A 16,157-nucleotide genomic window follows, 5' to 3' on the forward strand; every position below is an offset into this window, starting at 1 on the left:
CAGCTGCCCTTGCAGGAGAGGATGGGGCATTTTGAAGACACAAAGATGGGAACCTGAGCCAAGACTTGCACAGTTCAATCATAAACAAGGCAGATGTCTCATGCTTCAAAAACAAGGTGAAAAATTCAAGTCATTGCACATGGGAACAGGAACAGCAAAGCACACTTTGAAAATGTCCAAATACTAGGAATCCCGAAGTTCCTAGGTGTACCCTCAGCACCACCCACTCTCCCATCCAAGCCCTCCAGGTCTCACCTTTCAAGCTGTGAGAGAGCAGTCAGAGCCCTGGGCACTGTATCCACCTGGGAGAACCAATCAGGACTTGGTGAGAGCCCGGGGATGTGACTGAGGGAGGAGCTACAGGGTGGGCAGGGCAGCTTCTCCATGGACATCTGACTATGGCAAGGACCTTGGAGCTCCCCCACCCCCTAACACACCCTAGTGCTTGCCAGCCTTAGTGTAGCTTCCTCCTTCCCCATCTGTGAGAGAAAAGAGCTAGTGAGAGGCAGGGAGAAGGCAGGGCCTGTGGACCTGCCTAGAGGAAGCCTTGAGGACTGCCTCATCTCAGAGAAGATTCCAGAACTGTGGCTGGCAGACCCAGGAAAGGGTCAGGAGGTGCCTCTCCTGGAGGTGTGTCCTCAGCTGGGACCTCCCCCTGACCCTGGGCTGCTGGAACTCAGCTCCCTGTGAGCAGAGTCATCCTAGTGGAGTGTTTGTTCTCCACTTCTACTCGTGCTTCACAACAGAGCAATGTGAGCACCTGAGGCCCAGCTGGGGGTGCAGGTGTGTGCATGGTGCTTCCCAGGAATGGGGTTGGGGACCTTCTCCCGGGAGACAAGAGACTCAGACCCAGTCCTCATCCTGCCGTACCTGAGCTCATTCCGCCTCCTGCTTATCCTCACAGCTATAAGCACAGAGCCAATGACCACAGCTGCCAGGACGACCAGGCCAATGATGAGTGCCCACACAGGTGTGGTAGGCTGAGGAGACTCTGAGAAGGGAAGGGAGGGTTAGGGGTTCTGACCCCAGGGCTCAGTCCCACCCATGCTGAAGGCCCCACTCTCCTGCCTTCCTTACCCCATCTCAGGGTGAGGGGCTCAGACAGCCCCTCATGCTCCACATGGCACGTGTATCTCTGCTCCTCTCCAGAAGGCACCAGCACAGCTGCCCACTTCTGGAAGGTTCCATCCCCTGCAGGCCTGGTCTCTACCAGCTCTGTGTCCTGGGTCAGGTCCTCCCCATCGCGCTGCCAGGTGAGTGTGATGTCCTTGGGGTAGAAGCCCAGGGCCCAGCACCTCAGGGTGGCCTTCTGGTCAGAGACTGGGTGGTGGGTCACGTGTGCTGTAGGTGGGTCTGAGGGGAGATTTGGACAATTCAGATCTTTCATGTTCTTCACCTGGTACCACAGCTACACTCATTGATCAGCTAGAGAGAACAAGAAATCTGGGATCGGGTTGAAGTGTAAATTCACACCTGGCCTGGATAAACACAATGGGATAATCTATTGTTTGGTAAGTTCTAGAATCAGGAGTCTGAGGAGAAGGGACTTAGTCTTGTTGTGAGTGGAGGTTCAGAGACTCAGAAACCCTTTAGTGCAACCTGTCTGCATTAACTTAAGGCCTAACACAGGCCTGAGAGGAGTCAGGGTTCACAGGACTGTCCAGGAGTCCAGGCTCTGAGTAGGTTCTTTCCAGATTCTTCTGTGCCCCCTACCAACCTAGGTACCTCATCTACTGAGGGAATGGTGGGTATTTGGCACTGGACCCAAAGCCCAGCTGGAACTCCCTGATGTGGCCATGAGGAGAGGTGGACAGTGCGTGTGTCCCATTTTTCTCCTCTCCTCGCTGCCCCCAGCCCGAGGGAAGGCGGGTGAGGGCATCCCCTCCCAGCCCTGCGCACCTGCTCGCTGCAGCGTCTCCTTCCCTAACTCCAGGAGTTTGTGCAGCCACTCCACACAATCCCCCTCCAGGAAGTCCCTGTGGCGTTCAGTCATATCTGACTTCTCCCACTGGTCCTTAGTGGTCTGAGCCGCCAAGTCTGCCGCGGTCCAGGATTTCAGGTCCTCATTCAGGGAGATGTGGTCCACTCCTTCATAGCCATATTTCGCGTACCCGCGGAAGAGGCGCCCGTCCTCCCCGACCTCGCAGCAGTACATCCCCTGGATAGTGTGAGAGTCTGTCCCAGGTCCCACGATCAGCCCCGGCCACGCAGCTCCGCCCCGCCCTCACCGACCCGCGGGGATTTCGCCCGAAACCGAAAACGAAACCCGGGCGTGTCCCGCGGCTCCTCCCGCCGAGGGTCTCCGCGGGGCGCGCAGTCTTGGGGTGGGGGACCTCGGCCCCGGGGACCCGGAGCGCCCTGGGCGCACGTGGGGAGGGTCGGGTCACTCACCGGCCTCGCTCAGGTTGTAGTAGCCGAGCGCGATGACCTGGTACTGGTGGTAAGACTGTGCAAGGTAGTTGGCAAGCAGCGTCTGCAAGTCCCAGTACTCTTGCTCAACTTGCTGCATCCACGGCACCAGCGGCTCCGCACTCGGGTTCTCGGTGTCGCTGTCGAAGCGCCCGAGCTGCGTGTCGTCCACGAGGGCCACGGCGACGAAGCGGGGCTCCCCGAGGCCGGGCCGGGACACCGAGGTCATGTAATACAGCATGGAGTGGGAGCCTGGGGGAGAGAGGGGCTGAGACCAGGGCCGTCCCCCACCCGAAGCGGTACACCGGCGGGGTCTCGGTTCGTTGGGGCGATTGGGGAGGAAGGATCTTTGGGGTGGCGGGGAAGGGTCTGGATGAGGGGAGGGTGGGACGGAGGAGCCGAGGTGAGGACCTCAGCTGGGGGGAGGGGGAGGAGAGGAGGCTCCCCGAGGTCCTGTGTCCCTCCGCGCTCCCCTCGCTCCTGCCCCGCAGAGCCCGTCTCCCTCCCGACCCGCACTCACCCGCCCGGGTCTCGGTCAGGGCCAGGGCCCCCGCGAGCAGCAGGAGGAGGGTCCTGGGCGACATCGACTGCCTCCTCTTGTCTGTGGAAACTTTGATTCAGGAGGCTCCAGGTCTGACTTTATAACTGGAATCTGGCGGTGCTGATAGGCTCTTCCAGAAACTGTACCTCCAATGGGAGTGTGACATGGGCTGCATCAAGAGTGTTCGGACAGAATGACCTGACCCTGTTGTGAGAGGGAAAGTGGAACTCAGAGTAGCCGACTCCCCATCACTCAGCTTCCAGAACGAGAGTCCTCAGAGCCCTGAGCCCTTGCGATTTCTTAGCTCCATGTGCTGCACAAACATGATCCGCTTGGTGATCAGAACCCTCTCGGTGACAGAGGTGAGTGTGGCTCCTCCTCCTCTCAGAGTGAGCAGTGTCCCAGCCACACTCCCACAGACCCAGGTGCACTTTCCCAGACAGTGCACCTGTGCCCTAGTTATCCTCATCCTCACCCCTAGCTCTGAGCCTCTGTGTGTGTGTGTGTGTGTGTGTGTGTGTGTGAGTCCAGAGCACAGTCAGCAACCACCACTGCCCTACAGGGTGCACAGAGGTAGGAACTGGGAATTGGTAGTGGTGGTGTCACTCAGACTCAAGCACTGACTCATGGGATAGGGACATGAGGAGCCACAGCTAACTGCTGTCCCAAATACCCTCCTTTTATTTGATTGAAATTACATTTATTTGAAAGATTGAAGCAACTGAGAGTTTCTGTGTACAAGAGGCTTATCATGAGCCAAAAACACCTGGTGTGATGGTTTATCTTAGAACAGCCAGGTCCTCATGTTATCTCTACTTCATGTCTCCCTCTGGTTGTAAGTTTTGGAAGAAGGCCCCCTAACCCCAGGGCTATTTCCTCTTCTCTCCCTTTGTTCAGTTTGGCTAAATTGCTCTTCCCTTTTGGCTTTCTTCAACTTTAATTAACATTGGAAAACCAACCTTAGAGACTCTTAGTTCCACCCCAGATAGTGATTTTTAACAAAAACCTTGCATATCCTGGCCTTTGTAACAACAGCTTTGACACCCTGGCTTTTTGGGACAATTTTTTTTTAATGTTCTTAGACAAGGTGCATCATCCTAAAAGCATGGATGATGGCCGCAGTGTAGTTTTTTTTTTAATATTTATTTATTTTTATTGCAAAGTCAGATATGTATATAGAGGAGAGACAGAGAGGAAGATCTTCCATCCAATGATTCACTCCCCAAGTGACTGCAATGGCCAGAGCCGCACTGTTCTGAAGTCAGGAACCAGGAGCTCTTCTTGCTTTCCCAGGCAGGTGCAGGGTCCCACTGCTTTGGGCCGTCCTCCACTGCTTTCCCAGGCCACAAACAGGGAGCTGGATGGGAAACGGGGCTGCCAGGATTGGAACCGGTGCCCATATGGGATCCTGGGAGCATTCAAGGTGAGGACGTTAGTGGCTAGGCTACCACACCAGGCCCCTCAGTGTAGTTTAATAAAATCTCTATTAAACATCTTCTCATTGTCTGTTTAATCAACCCTGATAAAAGAGATGGAATGAGGGAGAGAGAATGAGAGAGAGAAAGAATCTCCCATCTGGTTGGTTTGAGGCTAAGTAATAGTAGTACAATCCAGAACTGGGATGGGGATAACAGGGACCTGAGCATTGGGCCTTTGCTGCTGCCTTACAGGGCAGGAGTCTGCGCAGGTGAGGCAGGGGATCAGTCCTGCTTTTGTGGTGAGATAGACAGCCAGTTCAGGGTCATGAACTTCGAAGGTACTCCCCTGCCATCCCCTCTATCCCCAGCCCCAGGACTCTCATCTATCACCTGAGAGGGGGCAGTATTGCATTGCATAGCCACTCCCCTCACAAGCCCCTATAAAGGCTCATGATAGGAAGGGGCTGGCTCTCTTTGCCTCCCCAGTACCTCTGAGGACAGATATCCCCTGAGCATGGCCCCTGTGTGTCTGTGTTCCTCACTCTCTGTTCACTGCTTGAGTGGGACAATGAAGATAGCAATGCTAAGATATTTATAATTTGTGTACTATCAGGAGTTCCAGGGAGGTGAGGCATAGCAGTAGTGGAATGTGGGCAGAGGAGCCAGGGAAAGGTGAGCTGTGTAAGTGTGTCCCGGCAATTCATTGCATGTCTCTTAGGATAATTTATATTGTGGTGAAGCTGGGACATAGGTCTTCAGCTTAACAGATGGACTTCTGGGTAATGACCATTTGTTCTCTTGGGGTTAACGACAGGCTGAATTGCCATATGGACTTGTGATTTGCTATTTCTAGTGGGCCCTGTTATCACCAAGCTTGGTTAATAAAGACTCTTGAATAACCTTAGACATGTCTGGCGTGATCTAATTTGCACCTCGCAACAATCTGTGCTGTTGGCTACAGGCATCTTTACTTGCTGGGCTGAATGTCCACCTCCTGCCTTTTTTTTTTTAAATAATGTAAGCCTTGTTCATACCATATGGCTTGCACTGGTACTGTTTAACATAAACACAGAAGGAAATTAGATTTCAGACATCCCCACAGAGTGTATTAAATACTAAATGCTGGGTGTGCAGAGCAGAGCCATGGTGTAGCAGTCTAAGCTCCTGCCTGCTGCATCAGCATCCCATATCTGGCCCGGTTAGAATCCTACCACCTCTACTTCCAATTCAGTTTCTTGTGAATGATGTGGGAAGTAGGTGATGATGGCCTAAGTTCTTGCACCCACATAAGAGACCTGGAAGAAGCTCCTGGCTCCAGGCATCGGATTGGCCTGATATGACCATTGTACTCACTGGGGGAGGGAACCAGTGAATGGAAGACCTCTCTTTAACTCTGCCTTTAAAATAAAAACAAAATACACCTTTAAAATTTTTGAAATCTGGTCCTGGCACTGTGGCCTAGCGGCTAAAGTCCTCGCTCTGAATGCGCTGCGATCCCACATGGGTGCTAGTTCTAATCCTGGCAGCTCCACTTCCCATCCAGCTCCCTGCTTGTGGCCTGAAAAAGCAGTCGAGGATGACACAAAGCCTTGGGACCCTGCACCCGAGTGGGAGACATGGAGGCGGTTCTTGGCTCCTGGTTTTAGATCGGTGCAGTCCCGGCCATTGCAGTCACCTGGGGAGTGGATCATCGGATGGAAGATCTTACTGTCTGTCTTTCCTCTTCTCTGGATATCTGACTTTCTAATAAAAATAAATAAATCTTAATTTTGTTAAAGCCTGGAAATCCCTGCTGGACTCAATTGAGAAGTCTGTTAAAATCTAGAAGATTTGTGAGAGTGGTTTATAGAGAGAGAAGGTTGGGAGAGCCACAAGACTGGCAAGCTGACTCCTATGAAGGACAGAGGGTGGGAGGGTTTGCTGGAGATGTCTGGGTAATATGCAGTCCAAGGGGCTTAGTGGAAGAAGGGAGCCTTGGGCCTTGGGCAGCTTTCAGAGGGGGAGCAGCCCTGCTTCTGTTTCCCTGCACTTTTCAATCCCTGTGGGAAGTCTGGCCTTGGAGGAAACTCGAGTTTGTCATTGTGTGTCCTCAGCTGAGGGTCTGGAATGGGTGTGTTCATGACAGCTGCCACACGGGTAGTGAAGAGGGAAGATGGTGAGAAGATAGGAGAGAGGGAATGACTGAGGAACTGTCCCTAAGTCAGAGAGAAGGGGTGAGTCAACTGCACCTCACTGATTTTAAAAGGGAATTAACTCATTGGGTTTGGCATGATAGTAGCTAAAGTTCTCGCCTTGCATCCTCCAGGATCCCATATGGGTACCGGTTTTTATCCCAGCTGCTCCATTTCCCATCCAGCTCCCTGCTTGTGGCCTGGGAAAGCAGTTGAGGAAGGCCCAAAGCCTTGGGACTCTGAACCTGTGTGGGAGACCCAGAGGTAGCTCCTAGATCCTGGCTCCTGGCTTTGGATTGGCTCAGCTTTGGCTGTTGCAGCTACATGGGGGAATGAACACATGGATGGAAGATCTTCATCTCTGTTTCTCCTTCTCCCTGTAAATCTGCTTTTTTAATAACAAATAAATTCTTTTTTTAAAGAATTTTTTTCAATTGGAAAGTTAGATATACAGAGAGGAGGAGACACAGACAGGAAGATCTTCCATCCATTGATTCACTCCCCAAGTAGCTGCAACTGCTGGAGCTAAGTTGATCTGAAGCTAGGAGCCAAGAGCAAGGAGATTCTTTTGGGTCTTTCAGGGTCCCAAGACTTTGAGCCATCCTTGTCTGCTTTCCTAGGCTACAAACAGGGAGCTGGATGGGAAACGAGGTGGGAAACCAGAATCGACGCCCATATGGGATCCCAGCATGTGCAAGGTGAGGCCTTTAGCTGCCAGACTACTGCACAGGGCCCAAATAAAGAAATCTTAAAAAAAAAAAAGAGAGAGAGAGAGAGTAAAGGAAAAAGAAGAAAATGAAAGGAGATGGCACAGAAGAGAATACATTTGTCAGGTGTGTGATCAAGCAAATGCTGCTACATCAAGTCTGCACAGGTCAGATGATGAGTTCAAAACAGGGTGTGTGCCTGAAAAGTAGTTCAGGGCTTCCAATTCGTCAAACCCCACTGGGAGGTAGAAGGCATGAGAGCAAGTAGAAATGAGCCCCCGAAGGAGTAGATGGAGGGCAGCTTCCCCAGTCACAGAGCACAGTGAGTGTCCAGAGCATGAATGAAAGTGACATGCATGAATAAAAAACCCAATGCCCAGCAAACCAGTGAATGTTATCCTGTCTCATCAGCTGTTAAAGGAAAGGCCAACATGAACCCCATACAGCAGCATGTAGGAACCTTGAAAATATTATTCTAAGTAGAAGAACCCAATCGCAAAGTACCACATGTTGTAGGATTTCGTCCACGGGCAATGTTCAGAATAGGCCGATAGGGAACGAGCGATGGGGGATTGAGGACTGCTAACAAGTAGGAGGGGTTCTTCCTGGGGTCACAAAGAAATCCTAAAACTGAATGTAGTGATTTTTCTACAACTTTGTGACTGTACTAAAACCATTGAATTACCCACTATCTATATTTTTTTTAATATTTATTTATTTTTATTTGAAAGATTTCACAGAGGAAGGAGAAAGAAGTCTTTCATCCACTAGTTCACTCCCCAGATGGCCATAAAGATCAAAGCTAAGCTGATCTGAAGCTGGAAGTTCGGAGATTCTTTTGGGTCTCTGATGTGGGTGTAAGTCCCAAGACTTCTGCTATGCTCTGTAGCTTTCTCAGGCTACAAACAGAGAACTGGATAGCAAATGGAGCAGCTGGGACACCAATTAACTCCCACATAGGATACTGCTTCTTTTTTTTTTATTTTATTTTGACAATCTTTACATAGGTAATTTGGGTAAAAAGGTTCAAGGGCTACAGGAAAGTAGGCAAGACTATTGTTTCCATATTGTTTCCTTCATGTATCTGAGGTAAATGGGGATATTGAGGGAGAAGCCTCACCCGGTTTCCCACCCACCCCAAGTCCCGGATGTGGGGCATGCTCTGAGATACTTGCTCAAGTGGTTTCGATAGTTCACCAGTTATGAATCGCTGCCAATCTCGCCACTCCACACATGATGAGGTCGTTGAAAAATCCATTCTTTGACATTGTCCATCATAGCGTCTCTGGTATTTCGTTGCCAACCTATAGCTGAGGTGGTTGATTAACTTGTTCCATCTACTGTCCTTTCATGGTTTGGGTTCTGAGTCCGGCATTTCAATTGGGGAGATCCCCAAAGAAACTTCGTCTGAGGTGTTCTTAAATCAGATTCTTGTATGCACCAGCAAGTACAGGGCCCAGCACAGTCCATCACCTGGTCAGCTGGTAGTTGCAATTGCTGGGTTGGTTCTGTTTTCAGCCCCGCCTTCCACTGGAACAAATGGGTGTTGCAGTCCAGCCTGGCTCTGCACAGCGCATACTTGGCCCTCACCTAAGTCAGCGGGAGCTGCAGCCTGGTGAGAGTGACCCACAATAACCCCCACCAGTCCCACCCCCTACCCTGGTTTGCCAGTATGTGTAGCAGACCAGTCCAATCTGTCCCACATCCCCCTTGGCTCTTGTACATGGCAATTGGCATTGAAGCTTAGATCCATCTAACCAACTCAACAATCAAGCCCTCACAGGTGCTGTTGAGTGCCTCTCTGTCTAGCCACCCCAGCCCCTGTCCTAGTTTTCGTGCCCTTCCCTGGGAGTGGTAACTCAAGAGGGGGGAACCCACTATTTCCCTCCCAGGTCTCTCACTCCTTGATTGTGCACTTTCCAGGTGGTTCTGTGGTTCAACTTGACAGAATTAGCCTCCAGTGCCAGTTTCTGCCAGTTGATGCTGCGGTTACGCCCAAACAACCTTGCCCACTCTAATTGTAGATTGCACCAGTAGGAATAATCAGAGGATACTGCTTCTGTGAGGCTGAGGATTAGCCTGCTAAGCCAATGAAAATTGTCCACCTTAAGTGGGCAAATGGTAGGTGGATGAAATGGTATAAAAATTGTAATGAGAGCCAGTGTGATGGTGTAGTGAGTAAAGGCACCAACTGCAAACATCCTAATATGGTCCCAGCTGCTTCATTTCCAATCTAGCTCCATCCTAATGTCCTTGGGAAGATATCAGAATTGGCCCAAGTATGTGGGCTCCTGCCACGCACATTGGAGATCAAGAATAAGCTCCTGTCTCCTAGCTTCAACCTGTCCTAGCCCTGGACTTTGAGGACATTTGAGGAGTGAATCAGGAAATGGAAGATATTCTCTGTCTCCTGTTCTCTCTTTCTCTTTGTAGCTGCCTTTCAAATAATGAAATGAATCTTAAAAAGAAAAAAAGTAAGGAGAAAGGAAGGAAAAAGTTAGCTGGAGTGGTTGGGCCCCTGCACACATGTGTGATACGTTGACAAATTCCTGGCTCTTGGTGTCTACCCAGCTCAGTCCCAACCATTGTAGCCATTTGGGAAGTTAGCCAGCAGCTGGAAGATCTGTGTAAGTGTGTATGTGTGTGTGTGTGTGTCTGCCTGTTTCTGTCTCTCTGATTTTCCAACAAATAAATCTTAAACAACACAAATCCTCTGGACCAGCAGAGCACTGAGTCACAGTGAAAGTAAGCGTGAATTTTGCTAGAAGGTCACCAGGGATGAGTGGTGCCATTCCTATCTCCAGGCTTGACTCTGAACTCATGAATCCTGGCCAGGGGAAAAAGAGTGCCACAGTGTGTACAGTGCTAGCATGCATGCACAAACCTTGAGGTCTTCTCCTCAGGTATGCAAGGTGTTTCCACCTAGCGGGGCTGCATCTGTGTCTCCAAAGATCTACTAAACCTCCTGTCAAAAGCCAGCTGTGGCAGGATGGTGGAGAACATGGCAGAATTTGCGAGGCCATTAGCACTGTCCACTACCATTCTGCAGCTACTGTGATGTGGGACCCAGGAGCAGAGATAGGGCTGAGTTGTGGTACTGAGGAAGGTGTCTACAAATCCGCAAAGCTGACACCTTCCCAGCATCCTCATGCTGCTTGCTCTGTACCGACTTTGACCTTGTTTTACTTCCTCTCTGCTACAGAGACTGCAACCTCCTGGATGCAGCCCCTAGATCATTACTGCACATGGCACGGTCCCCCTTCCTGCAGACAAACTCCCAGGGCAGCCCTGCACTGAACACTTCTTGTCCTTCAACTCTTTCTTCATGATCACTGTTTCAATGATGTCCACGCTGATCAGCTGAGCACAACAGCCATCTGCTCTGTGCCCACACATCCACATCTGGGGCACCTTCCCCACAGCACCGCCACCTCCTGACATCAGCTCCTTTCTTGTTCTCCCTGCTGTGAGTCCTCTGGGACATGTCCTCCCTTGGGGCTGACAGGCTATGCTTTTACTTTATGTGCTTTTGCTGGGTGCAAAAATAGTGTCAGGCAGAGGGCAAATATGGGTTCAATGGGTGATCAGGATAGGGTGCTCCCCTGTTTCTAGAGACACCAATTTTTGAAGATTTGTGTATTTACTTAAAAGGCAGAGTGACAGAACCAAAGCAAGAGGCAGAGAAAGAGATCTTCATCTCCCATCTGCTCTTCACTTCTTAAATGCCTGAAGCAGCCGGGGTTGGGTCAGGCTGAGTCAGGAACCAAGAACTCCACTTGAGCTTCTTAAATGAGTGCAGGAATCTATGCCAGGGTCATCATCAGCTGCCTCCCAGGAAGGTGGACAAAGAAGCAGAGGGCAGGGCATGAATGCCAGCACTGCCAACATCAGTTTCACCTACTGTGTCCCAGGACCCATGCAGATATTGTTTTATTCTCAGAGCTTCAGAACAAATACTGCTGCTGACACCTGCACTGACTTCTTCACACTGACATGTGTGCCCCCGTGCTTTTCTCACAGGGTCAGCTCTCTGCCACCCCCTCGATCTTTGCCACAGCAATGCCCCTGCTTTCTGTGGCACATTCTCTCCTCCATTCCTTCAGAGAACAACTCCAGGCAGGTGGGTCTCATTTTCCACCTTCTGTTCAGACTCTTCTGCTATGCAGACCATGAACACAGCCCACAGCTAGCGCTAGAATTCCTAAGGCCAAGCAAAATTCCTATTTTCCTAAGTCCCGGGTGGGATGAGGCTCTGCTGAGGGACAAGGACAGAGGGAAGATGATCAGTAAGAAGTGGCCACATCACAGCCCAGGATGGACCAGGCACAGCCTCATCCAAGTGGAACTTCTCACGGCCTTTTCCTGTCCTCAGCTGCAGCAGACACAGCACACTAATCATGTGGATTCTGGAATGTTCTTGGTGCTTCTCTTTATTTCCTCCTTCACACTTTAGAGTCCGTTCTTTTATACAACACATCAACTCAGTTCATGGCAAGAATGGTAACAAAAAATTCATACCCAGATTCTTACACTCATTATGGAAGTTAGAATCTGTGGTTCAGGCAGGATGGAAGGACCCGGCCCTGGCTCTGCTGAAGTCAGTGGCAGAAGACAGTGCAGGTGAGCGGGAGCAGGGCTCCTGGTGGGCAGAGTGGTCTGCTCTCCCCCATCCTCACATTACACCAGCAAGAACACAGATTCACAGGGGTGCCCTATGAGAAACAGCATCAGTGGCTGCTGGAGTCACCAAATGGTGCTGTGACCTGTCTCGCATGGCTCAGTCACATACAAGGTGGCTGTTTCACACTAGAGAGGAAGACAATCAAGAGCAAATGTGGGTCAGTCACCATATGTGGTAACACACGGAGCAGCCCTCCTATCACTCAGAGTCCCCGTAAAGCAGACAGGTCTCCCTCTTCTACCTCAGGCCCTCTGAGACCTCTTTTAGAAGTAATGAGCGAGGCACTGCAGAATGGGCACTTTGTGGAACACACAGAGGACCCAGCAGAGCCCACAGGAGATGTGGCTAAAGGAGGAGTTGAGGACTGGGTGAGCCCTTGGGGGCTCCTATGCACCTCCCCCTGAGGGCTCAAGAATCAGCATTCCCTACAACCTTCTCATAGAGTGGTCATAGCTCCTGCCTTTCCCAAGAGTGCACTGTAAATGTCCTGTGAGAGGTCAGGGGAAGGGCAGGGCCAGGAGATCCTAGGGCAACTTCCTGTTCCCAGGCCCCAGGGAGGTTGCAAACCTGTGACCAGGAAGGCTGAGGACAATACACGTGTCAGGGCTGCACCAATGGCCACCTTAGGCCAGTTAGCAGGGACTTTTCCTCCACAAACATTGCCAAGGGCAGGTTCCCATCTCTGCAGTCAACAGGGGCAGCTCTTCCACTTCACACTTCCCCAAAGAGTAACTTCAGCACACAGGAGCCCAAACTAAGTAAAATCTCAATATGACGGCACTTCCACTAGCAAGGAAGGAGGATGGGAAACTTGTACCTGTGGTTGAAATTCATCAGTGGTCTAGGAAAACAAAATCTTCAAACTCTTCTGTACCTGAGCTTTTCTTCCACTACAACACACAAATGCAACCACAGCTGCCAGCAGAACCAGGCAATTACCAAGGTGGAGTGGGTGCAGTGAGAAGGTGGCTCTGGGATAGGAGGGTGAGGGGCTCTGACTCCAGGGCTCAGTCCCGCCCCTGCCAAACAGTGCACCATCCCGTCCTCCTTACCCCATCTCAGGGTGAGGGGCTCAGACAGCCCCTCATGCTCCACATGGCATGTGTATCTGTTCTCCTCTCCAGAAGGCACCAGCACAGCTGCCCACTTCTGGAAGGTTTCATCCCCTGCAGGCCTGGTCTCCACCAGCTCTGTGTCCTGGGTCAGGTCCTCCCCATCGCGCTGCCAGGTGAGTGTGATGTCCTTGGGGTAGAACTTGAGGGCCCAGCACCTCAGGGTGGCCTCTTGGTCAGAGATTGTGTGGTGGCTCACACTGTGGGAGGATCTGAGGGAAGGATCAAGACATTCAGACACTGTGCATTACTTCCACAGGCTGTGAAAAGCACTTTTCATGGTTTTTAAAAAATTTTTATTATTACAGGGCCCGGCACTGTGGCCTAGCGGTTAAAGTCCTTGCCTTGAAAGCGCCAGGATCCCATATGGACTCCGGTTCTAATCTTGGCTGCTTCACTTCCCATCCAGCTCCCTGCTTGTGGCCTGGGAAAGCAGTTGAGGATGGCCCAAAGCCTTGGGACCTCCCTCCCCGTTTGGGAGACCTGGAGGAGGTTCCTGGATCCTGGTTGGGATCGGTGCAGCACCTGCCATTGCGCTCACTTGGGGAGTGAATCTCATTGGACAGATCTTCCCTCTCTGTCTCTCCTCCTCTCTGTATATCTGACTTTGTAATAAAAGTAAATAAAATTTTAAAAATATTAAACTTTTCATGTTAACCATCTTCAGAATGGACATGTGGGTGGGAGAGGCAACGCAAAACCTAAACTGCAGCCTGGCTTCTGTGACCTGGGAAATCTCTTTTGCTTTAGAAGTTTCAAGAATCAGAGAGGCTGTCCAGACCAGGAAGTCCAAACCAGGAAGATCCGGGTCCTGGAGGAGGGAAAGTAGCTTTTAGATATGACTGGGGTGGAGGCCTGGTTACGCAGAGAAGCTGGAGTCAGACGCCAGAGAGTTTGGGTGTGGGGCCAAGGACAAGGGCTGAGCCTATTTCACTCAGCTGTGTCCACGCTGGCGCTGCGGCCCAAAAGAAATCTGCTGTTTAGCTGTTCTCCCTTTCTATCCAGATCCTTTCTTTGACCCTAAAAGGATGGCAGGCCTTGGAGTCGCTCTGGTAGGCAATCTCAGAATCCTGGTGATTCCTCACCATCAAGACCCAAAGGGGTAAAAGGGAGGAGGTACTTGGGCGTCAATCCCAATTTCTCTCCCGTAGGCAGAAGTACAGCCTTTGTTGGAGGGGAGCCCGGGGAGCACCTCCGACCCCTGTGCACCCAGGTTGTTCAGCCCTGCCTTGCCCATCTCCAGGTATCTGCGCAGTCACTTGCACACACTCCCCCTGCAGGTAGGTCCTGAGTGCTGGGTGGACCCTAGAACCTCCCACTTTGTGCTTGGTGAGCTGAGCCGCTGTGTTGGCTGCGGTCCAGGAGCGCAGGTCTTCCTTGAGGGCGATATAGTCGGCGCCATCGTAGGCGAACTGCTCATACCCGCGGAGGAAGCGCAGGTTCGGCCCCACGTCGTCGCAGCCCAAGGTCCACTGGAAGCTGTGAGAGCCTGTCCCCAACCCCGGGATCAGCCATGTCCACTCGACCCTGACCCCGCGTGCTGATGGGTCAGAACCTAAGGTGAAAACACGGGCTCGCTCACCGTGCTCGCTCTGGTTGTAGTAGCCCAGGGCGGTGCGCAGGTTCGAGCGCAAAGTCTGCTGGTGGACCCTGGCGATCTGTGTCTGCGCCTCCCAGTGCTCGGTTCCCTCACCATCCATCCACGGCACCCGCGGCTCCACCCGCGGCTTGGCGGCGTCACTGTCAAAGCTCACGAACAGCGTGTTGTCCACGAAGCCCACCGAGGTGTAGTGGGGCTCCCCGCGGCCCGGCCGGGACACGGCGATGTGGAGGTAGCGCAGGGAGTTGGCGGCTGCATGGCCCTCTATCCTGTTTCACACGGGTGCCGTCTCTCTGTCCACCCCATACTCAACTGCCTGAGTCTCAGGCAGAGACAGTGCCTCCAAGAAGAGCAAAGAGAGACTTGGAGCTCCATATGGTCTGGTCAACTGAGTACTCTGGGGCAGAAGCCTGCAAAGTCTCCAGGTAGAAAACTGCGACCCAGGTTGTGACAATTCAAAGTGTAAATGAAAAGGTGTTTAAGTGTCCTAGACCTATGCTCCACCAATAATACTTGCACCCTAAGAGCCAAACCCACGAACCGGGACTGGGAGTGGATCTGCCTCCCCTGCTCTGTGTGAAATGCTGGTTTTCACACTATTCCAGGTGCCTGGCCCAGGGGCTGTTTGAGGAAGCTGGGGGCGGGGAGACCCTTCATCCCAGCCCCAGGCAGACCCAGCCCCAAAGAGGGAGAACACGCAACATTTTTCTTTATTTCTGGCTCATTTCACTCAACATTATGTTGTTCAGTTCTAACCATTTGGATGCAAATGTCAAGACTCCACTCTTCACAGCTGAATAGCGTCCCGTTGTGTGTGTATACCACACATTCGTTATCCATTCCTCCATTGATTTCAAACCTTGTTGTGAGCAGTGCTGCTGTAGGCTGTGAGCTGGTTCCACTGTGACACAAGGAATTTGTTGTATGTCCAGTAGTAAGATTGCTGGGTCATATGGAAGTTGCATTTCAAAGACTTAAAAACAATCTCCAGAAAAACAAACAAACAAAACCAAGAAATCTCCACAGTTAACCATAGTTGCTGTACCAGTTTACATTCCAACCACACTGTGTACACTTTTTTGTTTAGCCACGTGCTTGCCGTGCTTGCCATCGTTTGTTAAAAATCAAATGAAACCAAAGCAAACCAAACTGGCCAATCCAATTAAAGCATGGGGAAAGACCCTGAAGAGGCAGTTCTCATAGGAACCAGAAATGGCCAACAATATGTGGAAACAGTTCACCACCAGCAGCCATCAAGGGGGTGTAAATGAAGACCACAAGGAGATGTCCCTTACCCTGTCAGAATGGCTGTTACACAGGAATCTGTGCCCAGGAGAGCCCAGGCTTTTGAAGGACTCACCAGATGGGACAGTCCCACCAGAGTAACCTCCGTCCACGACCGGCCTTCTCTTGAGCACATCAGTTTTTAATAAAGACTTATTTATTTTTGAAAATAATTTATTTTTTACTGCAAAGTCAGATATATACAGAGAGGAGGAAAGACAGAGAGGAAGATCT

At 51.3% G+C, this 16,157-nt stretch overlaps 1 protein-coding gene and 1 pseudogene across 1 annotated transcript; both read right to left on the reverse strand.

Moving 5' to 3' along the window:
• Positions 1–737: 737 nt before the first annotated feature.
• On the reverse strand, positions 738–2,993 carry LOC121160176 (HLA class I histocompatibility antigen, alpha chain G-like). Its single transcript, XM_040985834.1, has 5 exons — positions 2,930–2,993; positions 2,392–2,661; positions 1,900–2,175; positions 1,078–1,353; positions 738–991 (listed from the first exon to the last, which is right to left on the reverse strand). Exons 1-5 carry the CDS (start codon positions 2,991–2,993, stop codon positions 738–740), a joined length of 1,140 nt encoding a protein of 379 aa, XP_040841768.1.
• Positions 2,994–12,862: 9,869 nt separating this feature from the next.
• On the reverse strand, positions 12,863–14,908 carry LOC121160174 (annotated as a pseudogene).
• Positions 14,909–16,157: the final 1,249 nt, after the last annotated feature.

Source organism: Ochotona curzoniae, unplaced genomic scaffold (assembly GCF_017591425.1).
Source record: "Ochotona curzoniae isolate NIBS_2020 unplaced genomic scaffold, NIBS_Ocur_1.0 contig_4376, whole genome shotgun sequence".
NCBI lineage: Eukaryota > Metazoa > Chordata > Mammalia > Lagomorpha > Ochotonidae > Ochotona > Ochotona curzoniae.